The following is a 21,787-nucleotide window of genomic DNA, read 5'->3' as shown; positions in this document are numbered from 1 at the left end:
AGGATTCTAAAGGGTTGCAGAAGGGATGGGGTGACATAACCAACAGCTTTAAGCCTCTCATACAGCTGGTCGATGGGTTCAGTGATGGCTATATATTATTTTGGAGGTCTACGATCGAAATTAGGTCGGGGTCTAGGGAAATTTTGGTGGGGGTGATTGATAGTGGGATGGTTGAGCATTATAAGTTTGGTATACATGAGCGGGTTGGGAGTATCTAGGTGAAGTAGGTTAGTATATAGGAGGTGAAGATGACTTGTAAGTTGGTGGCGGAGCTTGGTAATTTGGGGTTGGCTAGTATGTGAGTGGAGGTGTTAGGTAAGCTTGGTATTTGAGGGGAGATTTGGTCCTTTGTGCAACCATTACGACCCATATGTCCCTTTTCTTGGACACACCACCGGACTGTATAGCCTTATTCGTAGCTTGCAATGCTTCGAAATTTGTAACCATGCCACTTTTAATACATTCTTCAATTCTTTCACCTAATTTGATAATGTCGGAGAACTTGTGGTTCTCAATCATCATCAATCGTTCGAAGTACTATGGGTCTTGTGCCCAGACAAAGAACTTGTTCATTTGCTCCTCTTCTAAGGCAGGTCTAACCTTAGTAGCTTCAGACCTCCAGTGAGTAGCATACTTGCGAAACGTTTCCGTGGGCTTCTTCTTCAAATTCTGGATATAGAACACGCCTGGTGCTTTCTCTGTATTAAACCTGAATCTGTCCGTAAAATCTGATGCCATGCCTACCCAGCTTGACCACTTCTTGGGATCTTGGCTGATGTACCAAGATAATACATCTCCATTTAGACTCCTCATGAACAGCTTCATGCGGATCCTTTCATCCTTCCCTACTCCAACCAACTTGTCGCAATATGTCCTCAGATGGACCCTTGGATCACCTGTACCATCAAACATTTCGAACTTTGGAGGTTTGTATCCCTCAGGTAGTTCGATATCAAGTTGTATGCAAACGTCCTAGTAGTTCAGCCCCTCGATTCCTTTGCTTCCCTCGACGCCCAGAATCCGGCTGGTTAATTTCTTAAGTTCCTCGACCAAGTTCCTGATAAGCATATCCTTTTCATCAGACTCAGGTGTGCATGAGATGGGTTGGGTGGAGTGTGACATGGTCTCCACGTAGATAAGATTGTTATGGTGGCCTGGTGTATGGGTGTGGAAATGGTCGTTTGTGGAGTTTTGAGGTTCTGGGATGAGTAGTGGGGTATTGTACGGGGTATGGCAGGTGTTACACTAGTTCTTTGGTGGAGCAGCGTGATGGTGAGGCGCGGGATGACTCTGCTGTTTTGGGATATTTTGAGGAGGTATAGGGTTTTGAGCGTTGGGGAAGTTGATATGTGGGGTGCTGAGGGAAAATGACAGGTTTGCCAAATTCCGAACCTGATCGAGCCCTTCCTGGAATTTCAATAGTTTTTGTTCAAGTTGTGACACATTCTTGTTAGGAACCCGAATACCCTAGCCATCATTGGCCTCTACCCGTTCAACTGTGTTATACTTCCTGATGTTATTCAGATCTTCCATCTTGCCTTTAATGAGACTAAGAGGAGGAGTGGGTAGAGGACCCTTGGATCTTGTGAAATAAGATGATGATGCCAGAGTGAACGAACTAACCTTTGGGAGGGGAAATAATAAAATGAAAATAAAAACAAAATGTAATCAAGTTAGTGAGGATTATAAAAAGTATTACAATATTTAAATACATAGTGCGAGAATGTAAAGCATGTCCTAATTTGGGAACCTCTTTATGCCTGAGGCCTAGCGACAAATAGACTTGGAGAACTTTTAATTCTAAATACCTTATTTTATTGATAAAAATAGACGAATCCCAAAACGACACTAAATAAGCAAGAAATAAAAGTCACTAATGGTCATTGGCCTTACTACATTCATAAAGCGAAAAAGTAAATTCCTATCTATTTGGTCCGAGAAGGACCTTCCCCAGACTCGACATCCTTGGCTCTGTCGAACAGCTTCCCCAATTTGCGAAGTCCCAGCAACAGGTATACTCTGGCTAGATGTCCGCCTTCGGTCCCTTCAGCCTTTTGATAGTCTTCAATCCTCTTGAGAAATTTTCCCTCCAGTTCTACTATGCCTCGCTCCAAGTATCCTATATTTTTATTGGCCTTGATAGCTATGTCTTTCCATTCCTCAATCAGCTTCTGGTTGGACTCTTGTATCTCGCGGTATTCGCTCTCATATTTACGGATCCTTTTGTGCAGCTGGTTGTACTTGACTTGCGCCTCGGCCTTTTCATCTATAATTCTATGGCCTCGAACGAACCCTGGCTGGCCTAGACCATCCCAATTGTCTTCCAACCAACCCGAATAGAAAGGGGTACAACCGACATGATATCTTTCTGGCTCGATGGTGTCTTTCCCCATTACGATCTTGTAGTGCCACATGTGCTGGGCTTGGCACTTGTGTGGACTATTATTATTTTGGAAGTCAGCTCGAAGATGGCTTATCTTGTTGACCCTGGGTATGACTTGCTTCCTACCTGCTTGCCTCATAACTCGAAGAGGGACGTAAGGGTATGTTCCTCTTAGACCAATCAGTATCAGGAAATGCGCATCTCTAGATCGGGCGATGAACTCCTCTGTCAGAAACCACTCGAACATTCATTGAACCAGTTCCTCAGTCAGATTATCAAAGAGCTTAACCCATCCTTTGGCATTCTCGGGCTGAGAGAACATGTCGGGGATGTAATTCATTCGCTTTGGATGGTGGAAAGGCGATGTGATCATCCTAGAACCTTCGCTGAATTTCTTGTCGGTAATCGCCCTTTTGGAGATGTTCCATGAGCCAAAGCTGAAGTAGTATATTGCAGCCTTCGAAGTGTTTTTCTCCTCGTTAACACTTCTCTAAGGCTCGGTATATGTCTGTGATGATCATGGGTATAACGCTGAATATCTTCCCACCAATCCCCTCCATTAGGGTCTTGGTTATCATAGCTAGCCTAGTATGAATTCTCCCTTTCTTCATTGGAAACACGATCAGACCGAGGAAGCAAAACATGAAAACGGAAACCCTACAACGGATATGTCCCAAGGACGTGATGGCAAACTCATCATGGTAGGAACGGTATGATTTGATGTGACTGTACCTTTCATACAGGTAGTCAAAAGGGATGTACGATTCCTTCAGGTATACCAATTCTGCATTCTTCTTCAATCCTATCATTTTTAAGAATCCCTTGCCTGTGTGGTTCTCAGGCATTAGCAAACCCGGAGTTTCCCACACTAGACAAGCCAGCCCTCATATCTCTTCTAGCAAAGGGGTCATCTCGATGTCCCCAAAGCGGAACACGGCCCTTTCACAATCCCAAAATAAGGTGGCAGCTTCTATTATCATATTGTTAGGCTAGATCTCCAGGAGGGATGGCAGATTACCCAGATATTTTATGACGAGGCTTTTGTCACTAGAATGTAAATCTTTCCACCAACTTAGCAATCTTGGGTGTATATTGGTGACCATGCCGAATTTGGGGACTTCGTGCCTCATATTTCTGCAAGACAAACAAGGTTAGGCCCTTACCCCCACTAGACTAGACTATTTAATATCAACAATTAGCATGAAGCATTTAGTTTCCCAAATAAATGCACAGAACGTGATGATGTCCGTTTGGGTTTAGGGAAACACAGTGGACTTTTGGACAAGGCTATCTTAAAGGATCATCATGTGGACGACATAACTGACCCGGCTAGGTTTGACCATGATGCATGCACAATTTAAACAGAGTGAGGTTTCTATGGGGTTTTAGACTGGTACCCTTGAGCGAACAAGTCAAGGGGGAAGGCACGGAACTGTCGACTGCACCGCTGATCGACTAGTTTTACCACAAATAAGCCTTTCCAAATTTAGGGGGTAATGATATAGGAAGGGCACAACCACTCATCAAGCATTGCTATAGTATTTGTTTGGCACGAGTGGAGTATGATGTTGAGCGTGATTATGTAATAATTAAAAGCATGTTGACATATATTTGCACGTTAAGAAAACGGTAAATACAGTAGTTTTATAATTTAAAGCAGTTATAAAGGAAGGAAACAAGAAAGATATGTCAGTTTTTCTTTTGAAAAAGAAATTAAACGCTTAAAGGAATTAAACAAGTAATTGCACATAGGAGAGGTACAAATTCACAAAAACGGTATGAAATGGAAAAAGCCTAAATATCTCTAGCAGAGTCGCCATGCTATCGTGCCCCCCTTTTTCCTTCGCGGAATCGAGTTTATGGCATTTTTAGTTATGGGACAACTTTCTCCTTTTAGGAAGGGGTTTTGTATTTTCGAGAGTCGTCACCTAACGAGAGATAGGGTTCATCTATAACTACGTTTGGTAACCAGAGATAGGGTAAGAGCTTGAAATTATCCTAAGGAAAAGGTGTTAGGCACCCCTCAGTATCCACTAGTGTGGTTCCTGGCCAAACAGTTTTTATGAATTTGTGTAATTAGCAAATAAACAAGTAGGGCTCAAATAGTAGGGGATTTAAGTTTAAATGCACAAGTGTTTGAAAAACAATTAGTGAAAAGCGAGATCTTGAAAAGAGTTACAATCTAAGCACATTCAAAAATGTAAAAGGGGTGTCCTAGATTTGCTTATAATATGGATAACATCAATGCAATACCCAGTATGACACTCCTCAAAGAGGGGATACACGTGGTATTAACGCACCGGTCATCATATCCATATCTACCCTTTTCCGCCCCATGAAGGTAATTAAAGCGAGGGTTGGTCTCGAACCCTATTGCATGTTGTTACTCGTCCCTTCCTATAAGATCTGGAGGAATTTAGGACTCCTATCCTATGGGGGGGGGGTTCTAGGCAGACCCTCAAGTTTAAAGGCAAAATACTAGGCGATAAAAAAGAACACATAGGACTGCATTAAGGGGGAAACCACAGAAAATAGATAGAAGGCTCAGATATACCTCCACAAGTAATGCACATAGATAGCATGACTCATGCACTATTAAGGTCTAATTCAGATCCTATGCATGGTATCTAAGTGACAACAACATAATCAAATTTATTACATGACTCAAAAAAGAAGTCCGAATCAGGCTTGCCTCCTGATTTTTAATAGTTGATAATTAAGAAGCATACACAAATAATCATGTTTCTAGTTTTTACAAATTTAGCACCTAAGGCTTGCCTAGGTGTAAAACAGTATTTCGGTTATCAGGGCTACTTAGAGAAGACTGTTGAAAACATGTTGTTCTAAATGTTCAGAATTCCGGAATTACCTATTTTTAAATAATTAAATTAGAGATGCCTAAGTGGATGTGAATGCAATTTTAAAGGCATGATATCGAATACACAAAAATGTAGGATAATGTATATGTAGGACCTGAGCAAGATTTCTAAATGCATAAGTATAACATACTTTCAGAATATGCAGAAGATAGGGAAATGACCTGTTTATTAGCGTTGTTGTTATCCTAAGGCAGGATCTCTAAGTTTACATGGCAGTGCATAACATAATGGCAAAGTGCTAGTTATTAGCAGATTTTAACACATGATTTTATAAGGATGCACATGCTGAATCAATAAACATGGGATCTAAGAGCATGATTTCTAATGCATGTATGAATCCTAAGCATGGTTTCTATTGCGCAATTAGAAATATAAACCTAATAACATGTTTTCTACCCTTAACAACTATAGCATGCATATTTATCCCATCCCTTTTCACTAGCCACCCCAATACTTGTTCACAATAGGTTATTACAGACCAACATTGAAATGAATTACATAAGTAGTAATGAAAAATAAGTGATTACACTATAGAGAGCCTGATTAGGACTTCCTCCCTGAGTTATGTAATAAATCACCTCAAGTGCCAAGATTGTTTCATAGCCTTTCTCATATCCGAGTGTGTCAGAGTTCCCTAAAGACCTCAACGGATCCCGGGCAGTGCTCACACCCAGATTTCATAGCCAAGACAGAGTAAGTGCAATGTTGAAAGGCCAGCTTTCATGTGTCCAAGTTCCAAGGGAGCTCAAGGGTCCCAAGTCAAGGCTCACACAAAAGGGGTAGAACTTAGTGGTCTAAGAGTAGAGTGAGAGTGCTTATCATAGATTTAAAAGAGTTGAGAGTTGGAAACAACTTTGACAAAGATTAGTTTAAATAGGTTTGCAAAACAACAGAAGAGTTACCTAGGGAAAATAGTTTTGAAAGGAATAAGAGCAACAACCATTTGGAACAAATCAGCACACACATCCTCATTTCAACACTCACAAGCAGGGAAGTAAGGGGTTGGGGACATAGAGAGCCCAAATCAGAAACATGTAAACATGGATGAGAAGAGAAGCATATAGACCAGCAAGTACAAAGAGCAAGTAGCAATGGATTGGCCCCCAGAATACAAAAACTACCACTTCAAAATGTTAACCAAGTGTTACCCAAGCCCTAACATGGCATACTAGTTGAGGGAAATAAACAAGAGCCCAAATAAACATGTTGGTTACACTTGAACAAGAGATGGCAGAACTTAAGCATGCTGAATAAAGCAGTAAACAAGAAGGGCAATTAAACACACGAGCCATTAAGTCAATGCAGGAAAAGACATGGGTTAACAGACATGGAGCACATAGAGTTGAGTTTCAGAATTGAACTAGGAACATACCGGTTCAGGAAGTAAAGTGCAAAAAAGTAAAGCAAGTAGAGTTCCACAGTCTAGCCTTGGCTTTCAGCCGGCTAGCCAAGCAGTCAGCACAAGTAGCAGAGAAAGAAGAGAGAGTTTGAGTGTGTGTGTGTGTGTATTCTGAACTATTGTTCGTCTGTTAGGAGGTAAAACAAGAGTGTATATATAGCACTTTAAGAGTAGAACAGAATAAGGTAAAGCAATCACCATTCAGTCAATTAAGGAAATCATAGGATCACAAAAACCAATCACATAAAGGAGTTCAGAATAGACCCCTTAATTAGGTGTAATTGATCAAACGGTAATAGCAAGGATCTAATTAAGGAAAGAATCCCAATCATACCATGCAAAGGAATCAGTAAGAATCCACAATTATATGGGCAATCAAATAAGGCTAGTATGACCAATTACGGTCATAAACAAGGAAACACCCAAGATTTATGCATATGGATCTCTAACAAAGTAAATCAACCAGCCAAAACTTTTAAAATAACACTGATTTCCAGAAAGAAATACTCAACTTCCATAAACGAAAAATTATGCTAAGTAAAACCTCACAAAGATATAGAAATTAGCCGGAGAAATAGATTCGAACCCTAATAAAGATTAATTATGGCAAAACCACAAAAAAACAGGGAAAAATGTTTAAGTCCAAAGATAGAGTAAACTATCATGACTGGTACAACAAAAACACTCAAAATTGAAGCAAAAATTGAAGGAACCACATAGAATCAACTAGGGTTTCATATTCTTGCACAAATCAGTCACGAAGACGAATGGATAATTAATTAAACACTTAGAAGTCAGAAAAACCCTTTGAAAACAACTTGGGGTGAACCCTAGTTTAAAAATTCGAAATAGTTAGTTAACTGGAGGTTTTTTAAAGGAAAATGCATAATAATACTCGAATCACCTCAGATCTAGAAAGATCTGAGAAGAATCGAACAATATCGAATCTAGGGTTTTCGAAAAATAGTAGAGATGAAGAAAAATCGGTTAAAAACTCCTGGATATACCTAGATCTAAGATAGATTTAAAAGAAAAGTAAAAAATATCAAGAGTTAGGGTTTCAAAGAAGCCAGAGAAGACGTGAGGACCTTAAAATGTTACCTATCTTAGCCAAAAAGGTAATAGATCTTACTCGAACAACCATGGATGACCGAGAAATGGCATGAAAGACCATGGATAGGAGTTGAACCCCTCCAGGTTCACCTGAGGACCTCAGGGTAGTGTCAAACCGGCGTGGGGTGAAGCAGAGGCCAGAAGATGATGAGAGGCCATGGTTTCCGGCGAGGGAGATGGCCGAAGAAGGGTGGACAGTGATTAGGGTTTGAGGGTGTCTGAGAGAGAAGATAGGAGGAGAGGATTCAGAGGCGGTTCAAATGAAAGAATGGGGTAGGGTTTGGGGGTCGTTTGACTAATTATGGAAGGGAATAACGTGGACCGTTGATCTGGGAGATCAACGGTCGAGATTCAAAAAAGCAGGTGGGTTCCGGGTTTGGGTATGGGTTAGTAGGGTGTGGGTCAGGTTTTTAATTGTAAAATTGGGCTAGGAATTTTGGGTCCGATTTGGCTATAATTGAAAGCCAATTTGGCTATAATTTAAATAGCCTGTTTTTCCCTATTTGATTTATAAAAAATAATAGATAGTTTCTGAAAAAATAATTTAAAAAGATAAAATTATTTATAATACATTATTAGCAATTTAAAAATACAGGATCAAAGTTTATGCATATAAAACCTTATTAAACCTTTAAAAGGGCTAATATTGCAATTATGTGCAATTTAGCTTTAAAAATACTAAATATAATTATAAAAATTACCTTAGGCATATTTTGGCATAAATATAGAAACCAAATAGATGAATTATCAAAACAATAATTTTGGAAATAATTATTGGGGATTTTATGGATAAAAAGGGAGAAAATAAATCAATTTAAAACCTTAAAATTATGGAAAAATTAATAAAAACCTTGGACATGCTTATATATCCATATATATGCTATTTTGAAGGTATTTTGCATATTTAAAAATATATATGGAAAAATTGGGTATCAACATGCATGGCACGACATTTATATGCACGTGCATGACATTATTAATGTTTTAGAATTTACAAGTTATTCAGATTTACAGATGAATTTCTTCATTCCATGTTTCATCTGTCTTTTATGTATTGATTTTCATGCCTTACATACTCAATACATTATTCATTTTGACGCCTTATTTCCTGGGGCGTGCGTTTCATGCCTGCAGGTACAGGTAGACAAGCAGACAATCCCCCTTCTTAGGATCCTTGATCATCGAGAGTTGGCATGATCCACTTGATCCGGAGCTACTTTTAATTTTGGTACGATATGCATGTATATATACATAGGTATGACGTGGCTCAACCCCGTCTTTGTACAGTTGTATTTCTATTAGAGGTCTGTAGACAGTTATATATAGTTGGATAGTATGTGGCCTTGTCGTCTTTTAATTTTGGATATATAGTTGTCTATAGCAGCCTTGCCGGCTCGTCCACCGTATTCCGCATGTATATGTACATATGACTTTTGGATGGGCTTCCCTCACATATGCTATTCATGTTTATATCTTAAACGCACGCTTAAGGATTTTCGACATGTACGATTCAGGCACCCGTCATGACCCATCGGTTTGGGTCATGACAAAAGTGGTATCATAGCAGTTCTGTCCTAGGGTTGTCTACAGGCCGTGTCTAGTTGAGTCTTGTTTATGGGTGTGTTGTGCACCACACTTATAAACAGGAGGCTACATGACATATAGGATATTATCCTCTCTTTTTGTCTTAGATCGTGCGATATAAAAATTCATGTACCTAATGTTATGTTACATTTTCAGCGATGACTCCGAAGACTACAACCACCCAGAAGGGAAATTCCGTGGCTGGTGGGACTACTAGTCGAGCGCCATGGGTTACTAGGGCTCGGGGAGAGTCTCATAGTGCGATTCCATCTTAGACTTCACATATCCCACCCTTTCTAGAAGAGTTCCGAGGGGCACCAGCTCCAGCGCCCGCCCCTGTACGTCCAGCTCCTCAGCTAGGTGCACCGAGTCCGGAGATGAGAGATGCTATTTAGTTATTAACTCGATTAGTAGTCATGCAGGCTCGACGTTAGGAAGTAGGTATTGGTCATGCGGATAGGTCCGTAAGTGCAAGGGTTCGCGATTTCATTAATTTGGACCCTTCGGTATTCACTGGGGTAGATCCAAACAAAGACCCTCAGGTATTTATTTATAGAACTTAGAGGACGTTAAGGGTAATGAAGGCCAGTACGACTGAGTCAGTTGAGCTAGCTTCCTATAGACTCTGAGATATTGTAGTTAATTGGTACGAGTATTGGGAATTGTCCAGAGGTGAGGATGCCCCTCCAGCAGTATGGCAGGAGTTTACAAAAGCTTTTCTTCGTCATTATCTGCCACCAGAGCTTAGGCAGGCCAGAGTTGATAGGTTCTTGACCCTTTGGCAGGGTAACATGAGTGTTTGGGAGTACAATCTTTAGTTTGATTCATTGGCTAGGTATGCTCTCAGTATTGTATCTAAGATGGAGGATCGGGTTCACCAATTCTTGATGGGATTAGAGCCACACTTGCTTATTGATTGTATGTCAGTCTCACTTCAGCCGGAATGGATATTTCTTGTATTCAGGCATACACTCAAGGTTATAGGAGCGTAAGCAGAAGTAGAGGATGAATCGTGAGCATGATAGGGCCCAGAATAAGAGAGCGAGGTCTTTGGGTCCTTCTGGTGAGTTTTGAGGTGGTCAGAGGCAACAATACCCGAGGTATCCAGCCCAGCCACCGGCTAGCGTGCCCCCTTAGTTTGGCAGTAAGATATTTGATCGTTCCACATATTTAGGGTCTGGTCAAAATTTCAGGGCCTTAGGTTCTCAATATAGGGGTGAGTCAAGTCAGATGAGGCCTCCCTTGCCATGATATGCTTAGTGTGGTATGCAGCATGTCGGGCAATGCCGTATGGGGTTAGGTGTTTGTTATTCTTGTGGTTATCCAGGCCACGTTATGAGGGATTGTCCAACGAGAGGTGATGCAAGCATAGCTCAGCCAGCGGGATCTGTAGCTGGTTTGTCATCATTAATACACCCCCTTGGGCAAGGTCCACAAGCACCAATGAGTCATGGTAAAGGTAGAGGTGGAGCATCTTGCTCGAGCAGTCCTCAGAAATGTATTTATGTGTTGGCGGGATGACAGAACCAGGAGTTATCACATGATGTTATTACAGGTATATTATCAGTCTCCTCATATGATGTATATGCACTGATTGACCTAGGTTCCACCTTATCATATGTTACTCTGTTGGTTGCTAGTAAGTTTGGAATAAAACCTGAATTGGTTAAACCTTTTGAAGTGTCTACACCTGTTGGAGACTCAGTGATAGCTAAGCGAGTATATAGGGGTTGTATAATAGTAATTAATAATCAATCTACCGTACCGGACCTAACCGAGTTAGACATGGTAGAATTTGATGTTATAATGGGTATGAATTGGTTGGTTTCTTTTCATACCAACGTTGATTGTAGATCAAAGATAGTCCGATTTCAATTTCCAGGGGAGCCTATTTTGGAGTGGAAAGGTAATATGGTGTTGCCGAGAGGTAGATTTAGTTTCTATCTCAAGGCAAGGAAGATGATCAGAAAGGGTTGTATTTATCACTTAGTTTGGGTTTAGGATATGGATGTAGAGTCACCAAACATTCAGTCCATCCCTATGGTTAATGAGTTTCCCGATGTTTTTCCTGATGAATTTCCAGATCTTCCACCAGAGCGAGAAATTGAGTTTGCTATTGAACTACTACCAGATACTCATCCAATATCTATTTCTCCATATAAAATGGCCCCCATAGAGCTGAAAGAGTTGAAGGAACATCTAAAGGACTTGCTTGAAAAGGCTTTATCAGACCTAGTACATCCCTGTGAGGAGCGCCTGTGTTATTTGTAAGGAAGAAAGATGGTTCCTTAAGGTTGTGTATTGATTATAGATAGTTGAATAAGGTGACGATCAAGAATAAGTACCCGCTCCCGAGGATTGATGATTTATTTGATCAGTTGCAAGGTGACATGTGTTTTTCAAAGATAGACTTGAGGTTCGGATACCAGCAGGTAAGGGTTAAGGAGGAAGATATTCCAAAGACAACATTCAGGACCAGATATAGGCACTTTGAGTTTCGTGTTATGTCATTCGGTTTGACAAATGCCCTAGCAGTATTCATGGATTTGATGAACCGTATGTTCAGGCCCTTTTTAGATCTGTTCATAATTATATTTATCGATGATCTATTAGTGTATTTTCGTTCAGAGGCTGAGCATGCAGATCATTTGCGTACTGTGCTCAGAGTTTTACAAAAAGGGAAGTTGTATGCAAAATTCTCTAAATGTGAATTTTTTTTGAACTCTGTAGCTTTCCTTAGACATATCATTTCGGGCAAAGGCATCCGGGTAGATACACAAAAGATGGGGGCAGTAAAGACTTGGCCTAGACCCATAACACCGATAGAGTTTCGTAGCTTTCTCGGTTTGGCATGCTGTTACGGGAGATTTGTAGAGGGGTTTTCTTTCCTTTTGGCACCTTTGACAAAGTTGACTCAGAAGGGAGCAAAATTTCAATGGACTAACGCTTGTGAATGGAGTTTCCAGGCATTGAAGGACAGATTAACTTCAACATCGGTTCTAACGCTCCCAGAAGGGACCAATGGTTACGTTATCTATTGTGATGCTTCAGGTGTCGGGCTGGGTTGTGTGCTGATGCAGCATGGTAAGGTTGTAGCACATGCTTCTAGACAACTGATAATAGGCTAGATTTATGTAGTTTGGCAACTATTTATACCCCAACTTGACTATGTTGCACCGTTCTAGGAAGGTTAAATGACGATAAATTGGCTCTAATTGTGAATTTCATGTTGTACAGGAGCAAGTTGTGCTTATGAAGACTTAGGACAATGTTTGGAGCTAAACTAAAGCAATGGAAGCTCCTCAGAGCTGAGTACGTATTAAAGAAGAAAGAATATAAGAGAGAAAATACTGATCCACTCTAGCGCAGGCCAAGCGCGGCCTTAGCGCGACCGCGCTAGAGCAGAAAAGGGGACAATACACTTAGCCATATGTGCGGCTACTAGAGCGGTTCGAGCACGGTCGCGCTAGTCATTTCGGAGTGCAGAAAGTTCAGGGGTAAACTTGGAAGTTTGGGGGTAATTCCACTTGACCTATAAGTGGTCCAGCTCACCCAAAAAGAGATTATCAAGGTTTTTATAGCTTTGTTGAAGGCAAAAAGAGGCAAGGAGGATAATTCGACACTGAGTTCTACCTTTCTTCCTTTTGTATTTATCATTCATGATGAATTTTGTTGTTGTTATTATGAATACGATTATGAGTAGCTAATTATTTAGTTTAACGTTTTGATGGAACTTGTTGAGGGATGAACTTCTTGTTGTGTTAATATAGTTTGCCCAGTTTAATCTCTATTTGTTCAACTACGTTCTTGTTGTAGTTAATTGATATGATCCTCAATTAGCTGGGGCTATTTAGTATGTATTACTCGTGAGAGAGTGCATATTTAGGTAGTTGTTGAACAATACCACTCCCAAAGTATATGAGGAATCAATAACCGAGGGTTTAAAGGTGGAATTAGGGATAACGAAACCTTGGGTGCGATCTAAGTGAGCTATAATAAAAGCCAGCTAGCGTAACTCGGGAGAGTGCGTCTAGTAAATTATCGTAATTACTCGGGAGTGATTTAAAGTAGTAAGAGTGCTCATGATCGATAGAGATGATTAGGCAAATCTATGTGAAACATAACAGGAATGGATTCCATCAATAGGGGAAATTACAACCCTCTCTTATTTATTTACACCTCAGTCATAGTTAGCTTCTAGTTTACTTAATTTTATTCAGTTATAGTTAGTAGAAATATCACCAAGTGTTATTCAAATTATCTGGGAAATTGATTACGGAGGATTCAGCGAGTCTGACAAAAGTAATTGGTAGGTTAATTCCGTATGGGTTTCGACTCTAGGCTAAATACTCGGATTATATTTGCAATGACCGCTTGTCCTTTTTATAAGGCATAGTTGGACGTGATAAAATTTTGGCGCCGTTGCCGGGGAGTTAACGGTGTTATCAATTACAGTTGAAAGAAATACAAAAATTCTTAGTGTAATCAGTTTTCTTTATTTTCAATCCATACATTGAAATTGTAACGTTTGTTAACTTTGTTATACAAGTCCGTGCCTAGAAACTCATCGAGAACTAGTGAAGTGTTTGAAGCATTATCAAATCCTGAGAAAGTTTTCAAGGCCTTGAATCGGGCCAACCGGAAAAACAAACAACAACAATCAATTGAACAACCTGAACCAGACATAGCAGACCAGGTAAACAACAGAGACAACAACGGGGATAACGTAGTAGACCCAGCTGTGCAGGTAGTGGCGCCTCTAGTGCCAGAAGATCCTCTATATGATTGGGCGCAACCCACAACAAAGAATTTGGCCACAATGATATTAGTCCCACAGATATAGGCTGAATCTTTTCAAATCACAAACAACATGCTGCACTTGTTGCAAAACAAGGGACTATTTTCAGGGTCATACATTGAAGATCCTTAACAACACTTGAAGAATTTCCTGTCAATCTGTAAAACTCAAAGGCAGGCCAACGTAACTCAGGAAGCAATAAAGTTGTTGTTATTTCCATTTTCAGTGATAGGAGCTGCCCAGACTTTGCTAAATTCACTCCCTATTAATTCCATCACGACATGGGAGGAGTTAGTCAAGTAATTTGTGAATAAGTTTCATCCACCTAACAAGACTGCTCAGCAAATTGATGAAATTTTGAGCTTCAGATAGAAACCAATGGAAAATTACAAGAAACATGGGCACGATTCAAAGGGATGTTGGTTATATGTCCACACCACGGTATTCCAGACCAGATGTTAGGGCAGTAGTTTTACATGGGTCTAATAGATAACGTGAAGGCTAATGTTGATGCTTCAGCTGGTGGAGCATTCTTGAGCAAATCATGGAGAGAAAACTAGATCCTTCTTGACAAGATGGCACAAAATTCGGGGTGGACAACCAGGAATGCACCTATCACTCCAATAGTTCACTCAGTGTCCTTAGATCCAGCCAACACTCTTGCTAAAAATATGGCCACCTTAATGACACAAATGAGCATACTCACCAAAAAGGTGGAAGAGTCAGGGCAGAAGCAACAGGTGCACATTGTAGATACAACCAATGGGGGCTTATGCACATCTTGCATTAGTCAGCTAATTGGTATCCAGTGGAATGCGGAAAATGATCATCATCATTACTCTGAGGACATGAATTATGTGTCTAATTATGGGGGCTAGAGACAGGGTGGTCAAAATTGGGGCCAACAGAATCAGCCATACAGGCCAGCCCAGCCATAACACAACAATGGAAATATAGGAGCCATGCCACCTCACAATAATGTGGCGCCCTACCAAAGGCCACAGGGATACAACAACCAAAATCAGCAACAAGGTTATCATCCTCCTCAGCAGCAACATGGTGGAAGACAAGAAGATGGGTTTGCTAGAGTCGAGGCAATGATGCAGTAGGTTATTGGATCAAATGCGAAAATGAGTGAAAGAGTAGATGCACATGAGTCAGCCATAAAGAATATTGAAGTGCAAATGGGCCTGATCTCGATGTCTTTAAATAATCATCCTCATGGGACATTGCCCGCAGACACCCAGGTAAATCCAAAAGATCAAGGCCGGAAACAATTGATGGTAGTGAGTCTACGTAATGGCAGAGACTTAGACTTGGAGCAAGAGAGGGCTCGAGAAAGCAGACAGGCCGAGGCACTTGTACCAGTGCCCATTGAGCTAGTTGATTCAGCAAAACTGACAGAGGTGACAGTACAGCCTGCCTAGGAAGAAACAAACACACAAATTGAGGCTGAGAAAGAAGCTGAGACAGTCCAGGAACCGGTAGTTGAGGTGGTGGCTGACAAAGAGAAAGCCCAAATCATTAGGAAGAAGAGACCTCTGGCACCATTACGACAGAGTCTGGCCAAATACCAGAAAGAGAAACAATACAAGAAATTCTTGGAGATGTTAAAACAAATCCAGGTAAATATTCCATTGATTGATGCTTTGAAGGAGATGCCTGGTTAAGCAAAAATGATGAAGGACTTGATGTCCCGAAAATTTGACTTCCAAGATTTTGCCACAGTGACTCTAACTCAGACCTGCAGTGCTGTGGTGACTAGACCAGTTGCTGAGAAGTTGTCTGATCTAGGTAGTTTCACAATTCCTTACACCATTAGTAACTTTGCCTTTGCTAAGGCACTCTGTGATTTGGGGGCTAGCATAAATCTTATGCCCCTGGAGATCTACAAGAGGTTAGGGATTGGGAGAGCTAGACCCATGTCTATGTTGTTGCAGTTGGATGACAGGACTGTGAAAATACCCTCAGGTATTTTGGATGACGTGTTAGTACAGGTAGGGAAATTTGTGTTCCCTGCAGATTTTGTGATTCTGGATTGTAGAGTGGATGAAGAAATTCCCATAATGTTAGGAAGTCCGTTCTTTGCCACAGGGCGATCCCTCATTGATTTTGAAACTAGGGTGCTCAAGATGAGGTTGAACAATGAGAAGATAACATTCAACATGCAGAAATCTATGAGGCGACGAAGTGTATTCGCTAGAAATTTAGATGAGGTGAATGGGCGCTGGCTCTAGAGGGCAGAGGGTTTTGGGAGAGAACACTTGAATTCGAGCCCCTGCACTTAGAAAAGAGAGAAACTCCTCCAGCCAATCCATCCATAGAAGAACCACTAAAGCTGGAGTTGAAGCCACTGCCCGCCCATCTCAGGTATGCGTTTCTAGGACCAAACTTCACATTACATGTTATTATCTCATCTAGTTTGTTAGATGTGCAGGCATAACAGCTTTTGCAGGTACTCACAGAGTGCAAGACTGCCATCAGGTGGACCATGGCAGACATTAAGGGGATTATCCTGGCATACTGTATGCATAAAATTCTACCTGGAAGAGGGGCACAAACCTTCCAGGGAGCACCAAAGGAGGCTGAACCCCAACATGAAGGATGTGGTGAAGAAAAAGGTCATTTAGTGGTTGGATGCAAGAATCATTTTTCCCATCTCTGATAGCAACTGGGTTAGCCCGATGTAATGTGTTCCTAAGATGGGTGGTATGACGGTGGTAAAAAATGATAACAATGAGCTGAACTCTACAAGAACCGTCACCGACTAGAGAATTTGTATAGACTATAGGAAATTGAATACGGCCACCCGGAAAGACCACTTCCCACTTCCATTCATTGATTAGATGCTTGAAAGACTAGCAGGGAGGTCCCACTTCTATTTTTTGGAGGGGTACTGAGGGTACAACCAAATCTCCATTGCACCCGAGGATAGCGAGAATACCTCATTCACATGTCCATATGGGATTTATGACTTCCGCAGGATGCCTTTTGTCTTATGTAATGCACCCGCCACATTCCAAAGGTGCATGATGGCCATATTCACCGACATAATGGAGGTGTTCATGGATGATTTCTCAGTGGTCGGAAACTCATTCGATGGGTGCCTTACAAACCTAACCCGAGTGTTGAAAAGATGTATCGAGACTAACCTTGTACTTAATTAGGAAAAGTGTCATTTCATGGTACAAGAGGGTATCAAGCAAGGGAATCAAGGTGGATCATGCTAAAGTTGATGTGATAGCAAAGTTGTCACCCCCACATCAGTCAAGGCAATTAGGAGCTTTCTCGTGCATGCCGGTTTCTACCAGAGATTCATCAAAGACTTCTCAAAAAATGCCAACCCTCTCTCTAAGTTGTATAAAAAGATCACTCTTTCATGTTTTCTGATGATTGCAGGGTAGCATTCAAGGAGTTGAAAAAAAGGCTAGTCACAGCACCCATCATTGTTGCCCCCAACTAGGAGAAACCATTCGAAATCATGTGTGACGCTAGTGACTATGCAGTGGGGGCAGTGCTAGGACAGCGGAAAGAAAAGATAATGCACCCAAGTTACTATGCTAGTAGAACATTGAGTGGAGCCTAGCTGAACTACAATATGACTGAAAAGGAGATGCTGGTTGTGGTGTTCTCATTCGACAAGTTCAGATCATACCTAATTGGCTCTAAGGAAATTGTATATACTGATCATGCTTCTCTCAGGTACTTGATTGAAAAGAAGGAGTCCAAACCACGAATGATTCATTGGGTGCTGTTACTGCAAGAGTTCGACCTGGAGATTTGTGACCGTAATGGCACGGAAAACCAAGCCGTTGATCATCTATCGCGACTTGAAGGAGCTGAAAACTCAGTTGAGGTAGATGATATTCTGGAAACTTTTCCAGACGAGCAGCTACTCGCCACATGACATGAGGAAATGCCATGGTATGTAGACTTTGCAAATTACCGGGCAAGCGGTATAGTTCCCTATGACCTTTCTTCTGTGCAAAAGAAAAAGTTTTACCATGACTGTCGCATGTATTACTGGGATGAACCTTATCTGTTTAGAATTTATGTTGACTATATGATCCGGAGGTGTGTACCCAAGGTAGAACAATCTTCTGTTTTGTAGGCATGTCATGCATCAGCATATGGCGGACATTTTGGAAGAGTCAGGATGACATCAAAAGTTTTAGAAGCCGGATTCTACTAGCCAATATTGTTTAAGGATGCACATCAATGGGTGAAGGGTTATGATGAATGTCAGAGGACCGGGAGCATTTCCCGTCGCCATGAGATGCCCATGAACCCAATTCAAGAGGTTGAAGTGTTCAATGTATGGGGGATAGACTTCATGGGTCCCTTCGTCAGCTCCTTTGGAAATAAGTACATTCTTGTTGCTGTAGATTACGTGTCCAAATGGGTGGAAGCTGCAACACTCCCTACCAATGATGCAAGGGTGGTGGTGGGGTTTTTGAAGAAGAATATATTCACCCATTTCAGGACCTCGAGAGCTATTATTAGTGATGGAGGCACTCACTTCTGCAATCGAGCCTTCGAGAAATTGCTAGAAAAGTACGATGTGCGTCACAAGGTGGCAACCCCATATCATCTTCAGACCAGTGGACAGGTCAAAGTGTCGATAGAGAAATAAAGAGTATGCTGACCAAGATTGTGAATGCCACAAGAACTAATTTGGCAAAAAGCTAGATAATGCACTCTGGGCCTACAGAACCGCTTTCAAAACACCAATTGGTATGTCACCATACAAGTTGGTGTTCGGGAAGGCCTGTCACTTGCCAGTGGAACTAGAACATAGAGCTTGGTGGGCAATGAAACAGCTAAATCTGGACATTGAGGCTGCTGGAACAAATAGAGTCACAGAATTGCATGAGCTAGATGAGTTCCGATTTCTTGCTTTCGAGAGCACGAGGTTATACAAGCAGAGAAAGAAGATGTTGCACGACAAGAAAATTGTTGAGCGAAATTTCAATCCCGTAGACATGGTGTTTCTTTATAACTAAAGATTAATGCTATTTCCGGGTAAACGCAAGTCATGATGGTCTGGACCATTTCGGGTGGTCGAAGTGCTCCCTTCAGGTGCCATAGAGATTGCCTCAAAGAAAGATTCCCATACATTTAGAGTCAATGCAAAGATTGAAACCATATGTGGGCATGGATGAAACCAAAGAAGTGTCAATGATCCATTTGACAGAACCTCAGAGGTCGAGCGATCCTTAAATGCGCTCATCTACATCATGCCACAATTTTAAATCAGGCATTGCTTGGGACGCAACCCATTGACTTGTTGTAATTATCGTGCCACGACATTAACTAAGGCGCTAGTTGGAAGGCAACCCAATGCGTAGTGACTTTAGTATAGTTAGTATTTGTTATTTTTGATTTTGGTAAGTACTAACCAGTGCAGGTGAGCTTGGGCGAGGGATAAGTCCATCAGGCACTGAAGGAAAAGGTAAAAAAGTGGAAAAATTTTGAGGCCCAGGAGCGCGCCCGCGCTAGTGGCCGCATAAATGGCCACGTATTCTGCCTTAGCTTTTCGCCCAGGAGCACACCCGCTCTAGTGACCGCGCATATGACCAAACATTCTGCCTCAGCGTTTTACCCAGGAGTGTGCCGACGCTATTGATCGCGCATATGGCCAAACATTATGTTTTGCTAGCACGGCCGCGCTCGGACCGTGCTAGTTCCGTTCAAGCTGCCAAGTTGTTTAACTTAACATTTTTTTATTTTCTTATTTTGTATTTTAATTATGTATTTTGTTTACCCCCCACCCTAACTATTCCCCTCTTATCCTATCAACACCCAACGCCACAAATCTTAGCCCTAATTCCCTTCTACTCTATTCCCAAATAATCCCAACCCTAATTCCCCAAGGTTCAAGCCAATCTCTCCACTACTCTTCTTCACTTCTCACAATCTCCTCCCACTTCAGGTAATGTTTTCTTTTTGCTAATTTTTGTGGATTTTTGTTTGACTTTTTAATTTTGTAGTAGTTTTTCTTCTATTTTCTTAGAAGTAATTTGTAGTTTATACATAGTGCTTGTGGGTGGTGATGTTTGTGGAGTTGTATATCTTAACTTAGTTGGATGAATTTTGGGCAATTGTGGTAGCAATTGGGTTACAACATATTTAATTGGGGGTTCTGATAAATGATGCCCACAAAGTATTTGTTTAAGTGCCACAGTGAGTGTCAATGGTAATTGTGACCAATTGTGCGGGTGAAGTCTGAGTAACCACAATTGAGTCACACCTTTTGTGTTGTGCTGATGTTTTTCTTCTTACCGGTACTATGGCACTCTCAAGGAAACTCCAAGCCACTAGTGCTTCATCTAGTGGTCAAGCCGGATCCTCCAGAGGGCGCTCTTCAGCTCCTGCTCATCCTTTTGATAGTAACAGGTTTGTCTCCGCCAAGGCTCAGGACTGTTTTGCTGATAAGGCCTCCAAGAAACCAATACCGAAGAGGGGCATAGATATAGGGTCGCTCCAACTGGGCTATACCAACTTGTATAATGAGCTAGTCAGGCGTGGGCTGCAAATCTTCTTTGAAGAACCAAATGATGGGAATGTGATGGTTGTGCGTGAGTTCTATACCAATGTTAAAGAACACGTGGATGGTGTAGTAACAGTGCGCAAAAAGGCTGTGGATGCCTCTGTTGAGGCTATTTGAAGGATATACTAGCCGCCCGCACCGGTGGAGGAGTTGGACGACTATTATGAACTATATGGCAGAAAATATACTCAGTGGGAGAGATTCTTAGAAACCATATGTGTACCCGACAAGGAAATTGTGGATATGAAATATGGGAAGAAGTTCCATTCAACAGCACTCACCTTTGAAGGGAAGTGCTGGTTGTATGTCATCAACAACCACCTACTCCCGTCCTCCAACACTATAGAAGTGAATGCTCCTCGAGCTGCTTTAATTTGGTGCTTTATAAATGGTCACAACTTTGACGTGGCCAAGCTTATGCATGAGGAGATGTTTACACGATGTCCGGTGAAGAGGTATGGTTTCTTTTTCCCCTCACTAATCACTAGGTTTTGTAGGGCAGCTCGGGTGTCGGAAAATTTGAATGTGGATGGCAAAGTGCCGAGAGAGGGAAAGTTTCGAGATGACAAGATGACTACTGGGAAGGAGCCTGTGGCACCTGGTGGTGATGATAATGCTGACTTCAATGAATCTGAGGAAGGAGAGGATGAGTAGGAGGAAGTAAGAGCCGACTCGCCTGCCCATGCATAGGTTACAGAGGCTGCAAGACCATCTAGGGTTGGTCAAGTTACCCTGTTAGCAGCTTTAGAGTGGGAGGTGGTAGGGTTGTGTACCTCGGTCGATGATTTAAGTATGCGTGTTGATGCGGTGGCCACCCAGCAGGTTAAATCTGAGAAGAAAATATTGAGCTGGCTGCGAGCTCAAGGTCGTGCATGTCATCTGGACCCGGGGACTGTCTCCGATCAAGATTGATCCTTCAGGGAAGTTCCTTTACCTCACTGTTCTTTATTTTGTATGCCATGAGGACATGTCTTCTTTTCAAGTGTGGGGTGGGGGATACTTCGGTGTATGTGTATATATGTAAGAACTTGATTGTTTTTATGTTTTCTTTGTTTTTGTGGTTTTGAGTAGCAATCAAATT

The 21,787-nt window shown here is 41.6% G+C and overlaps 2 protein-coding genes across 2 annotated transcripts; both read left to right on the top strand.

Moving 5' to 3' along the window:
• Positions 1 to 15,832: 15,832 nt before the first annotated feature.
• LOC104246423 (uncharacterized) lies at positions 15,833 to 16,393 on the top strand. Its single transcript, XM_070161159.1, has one exon. The coding sequence runs from the start codon at positions 15,833 to 15,835 to the stop codon at positions 16,391 to 16,393; it is 561 nt and encodes a 186-aa protein (XP_070017260.1).
• Positions 16,394 to 18,432: 2,039 nt separating this feature from the next.
• Positions 18,433 to 19,159, top strand: LOC138880972 (uncharacterized). Its single transcript, XM_070161158.1, has 2 exons — positions 18,433 to 18,773; positions 18,868 to 19,159. Exons 1-2 carry the CDS (start codon positions 18,433 to 18,435, stop codon positions 19,157 to 19,159), a joined length of 633 nt encoding a protein of 210 aa, XP_070017259.1.
• The last annotated feature ends 2,628 nt before the right edge of the window (positions 19,160 to 21,787 follow it).

This window comes from Nicotiana sylvestris, chromosome 11, assembly GCF_000393655.2.
Source record: "Nicotiana sylvestris chromosome 11, ASM39365v2, whole genome shotgun sequence".
NCBI classification, from domain to species: domain Eukaryota; kingdom Viridiplantae; phylum Streptophyta; class Magnoliopsida; order Solanales; family Solanaceae; genus Nicotiana; species Nicotiana sylvestris.
Note: the sequence above shows the minus strand (reverse complement) of the source record. Positions and strands in the feature narration are given on the sequence as shown.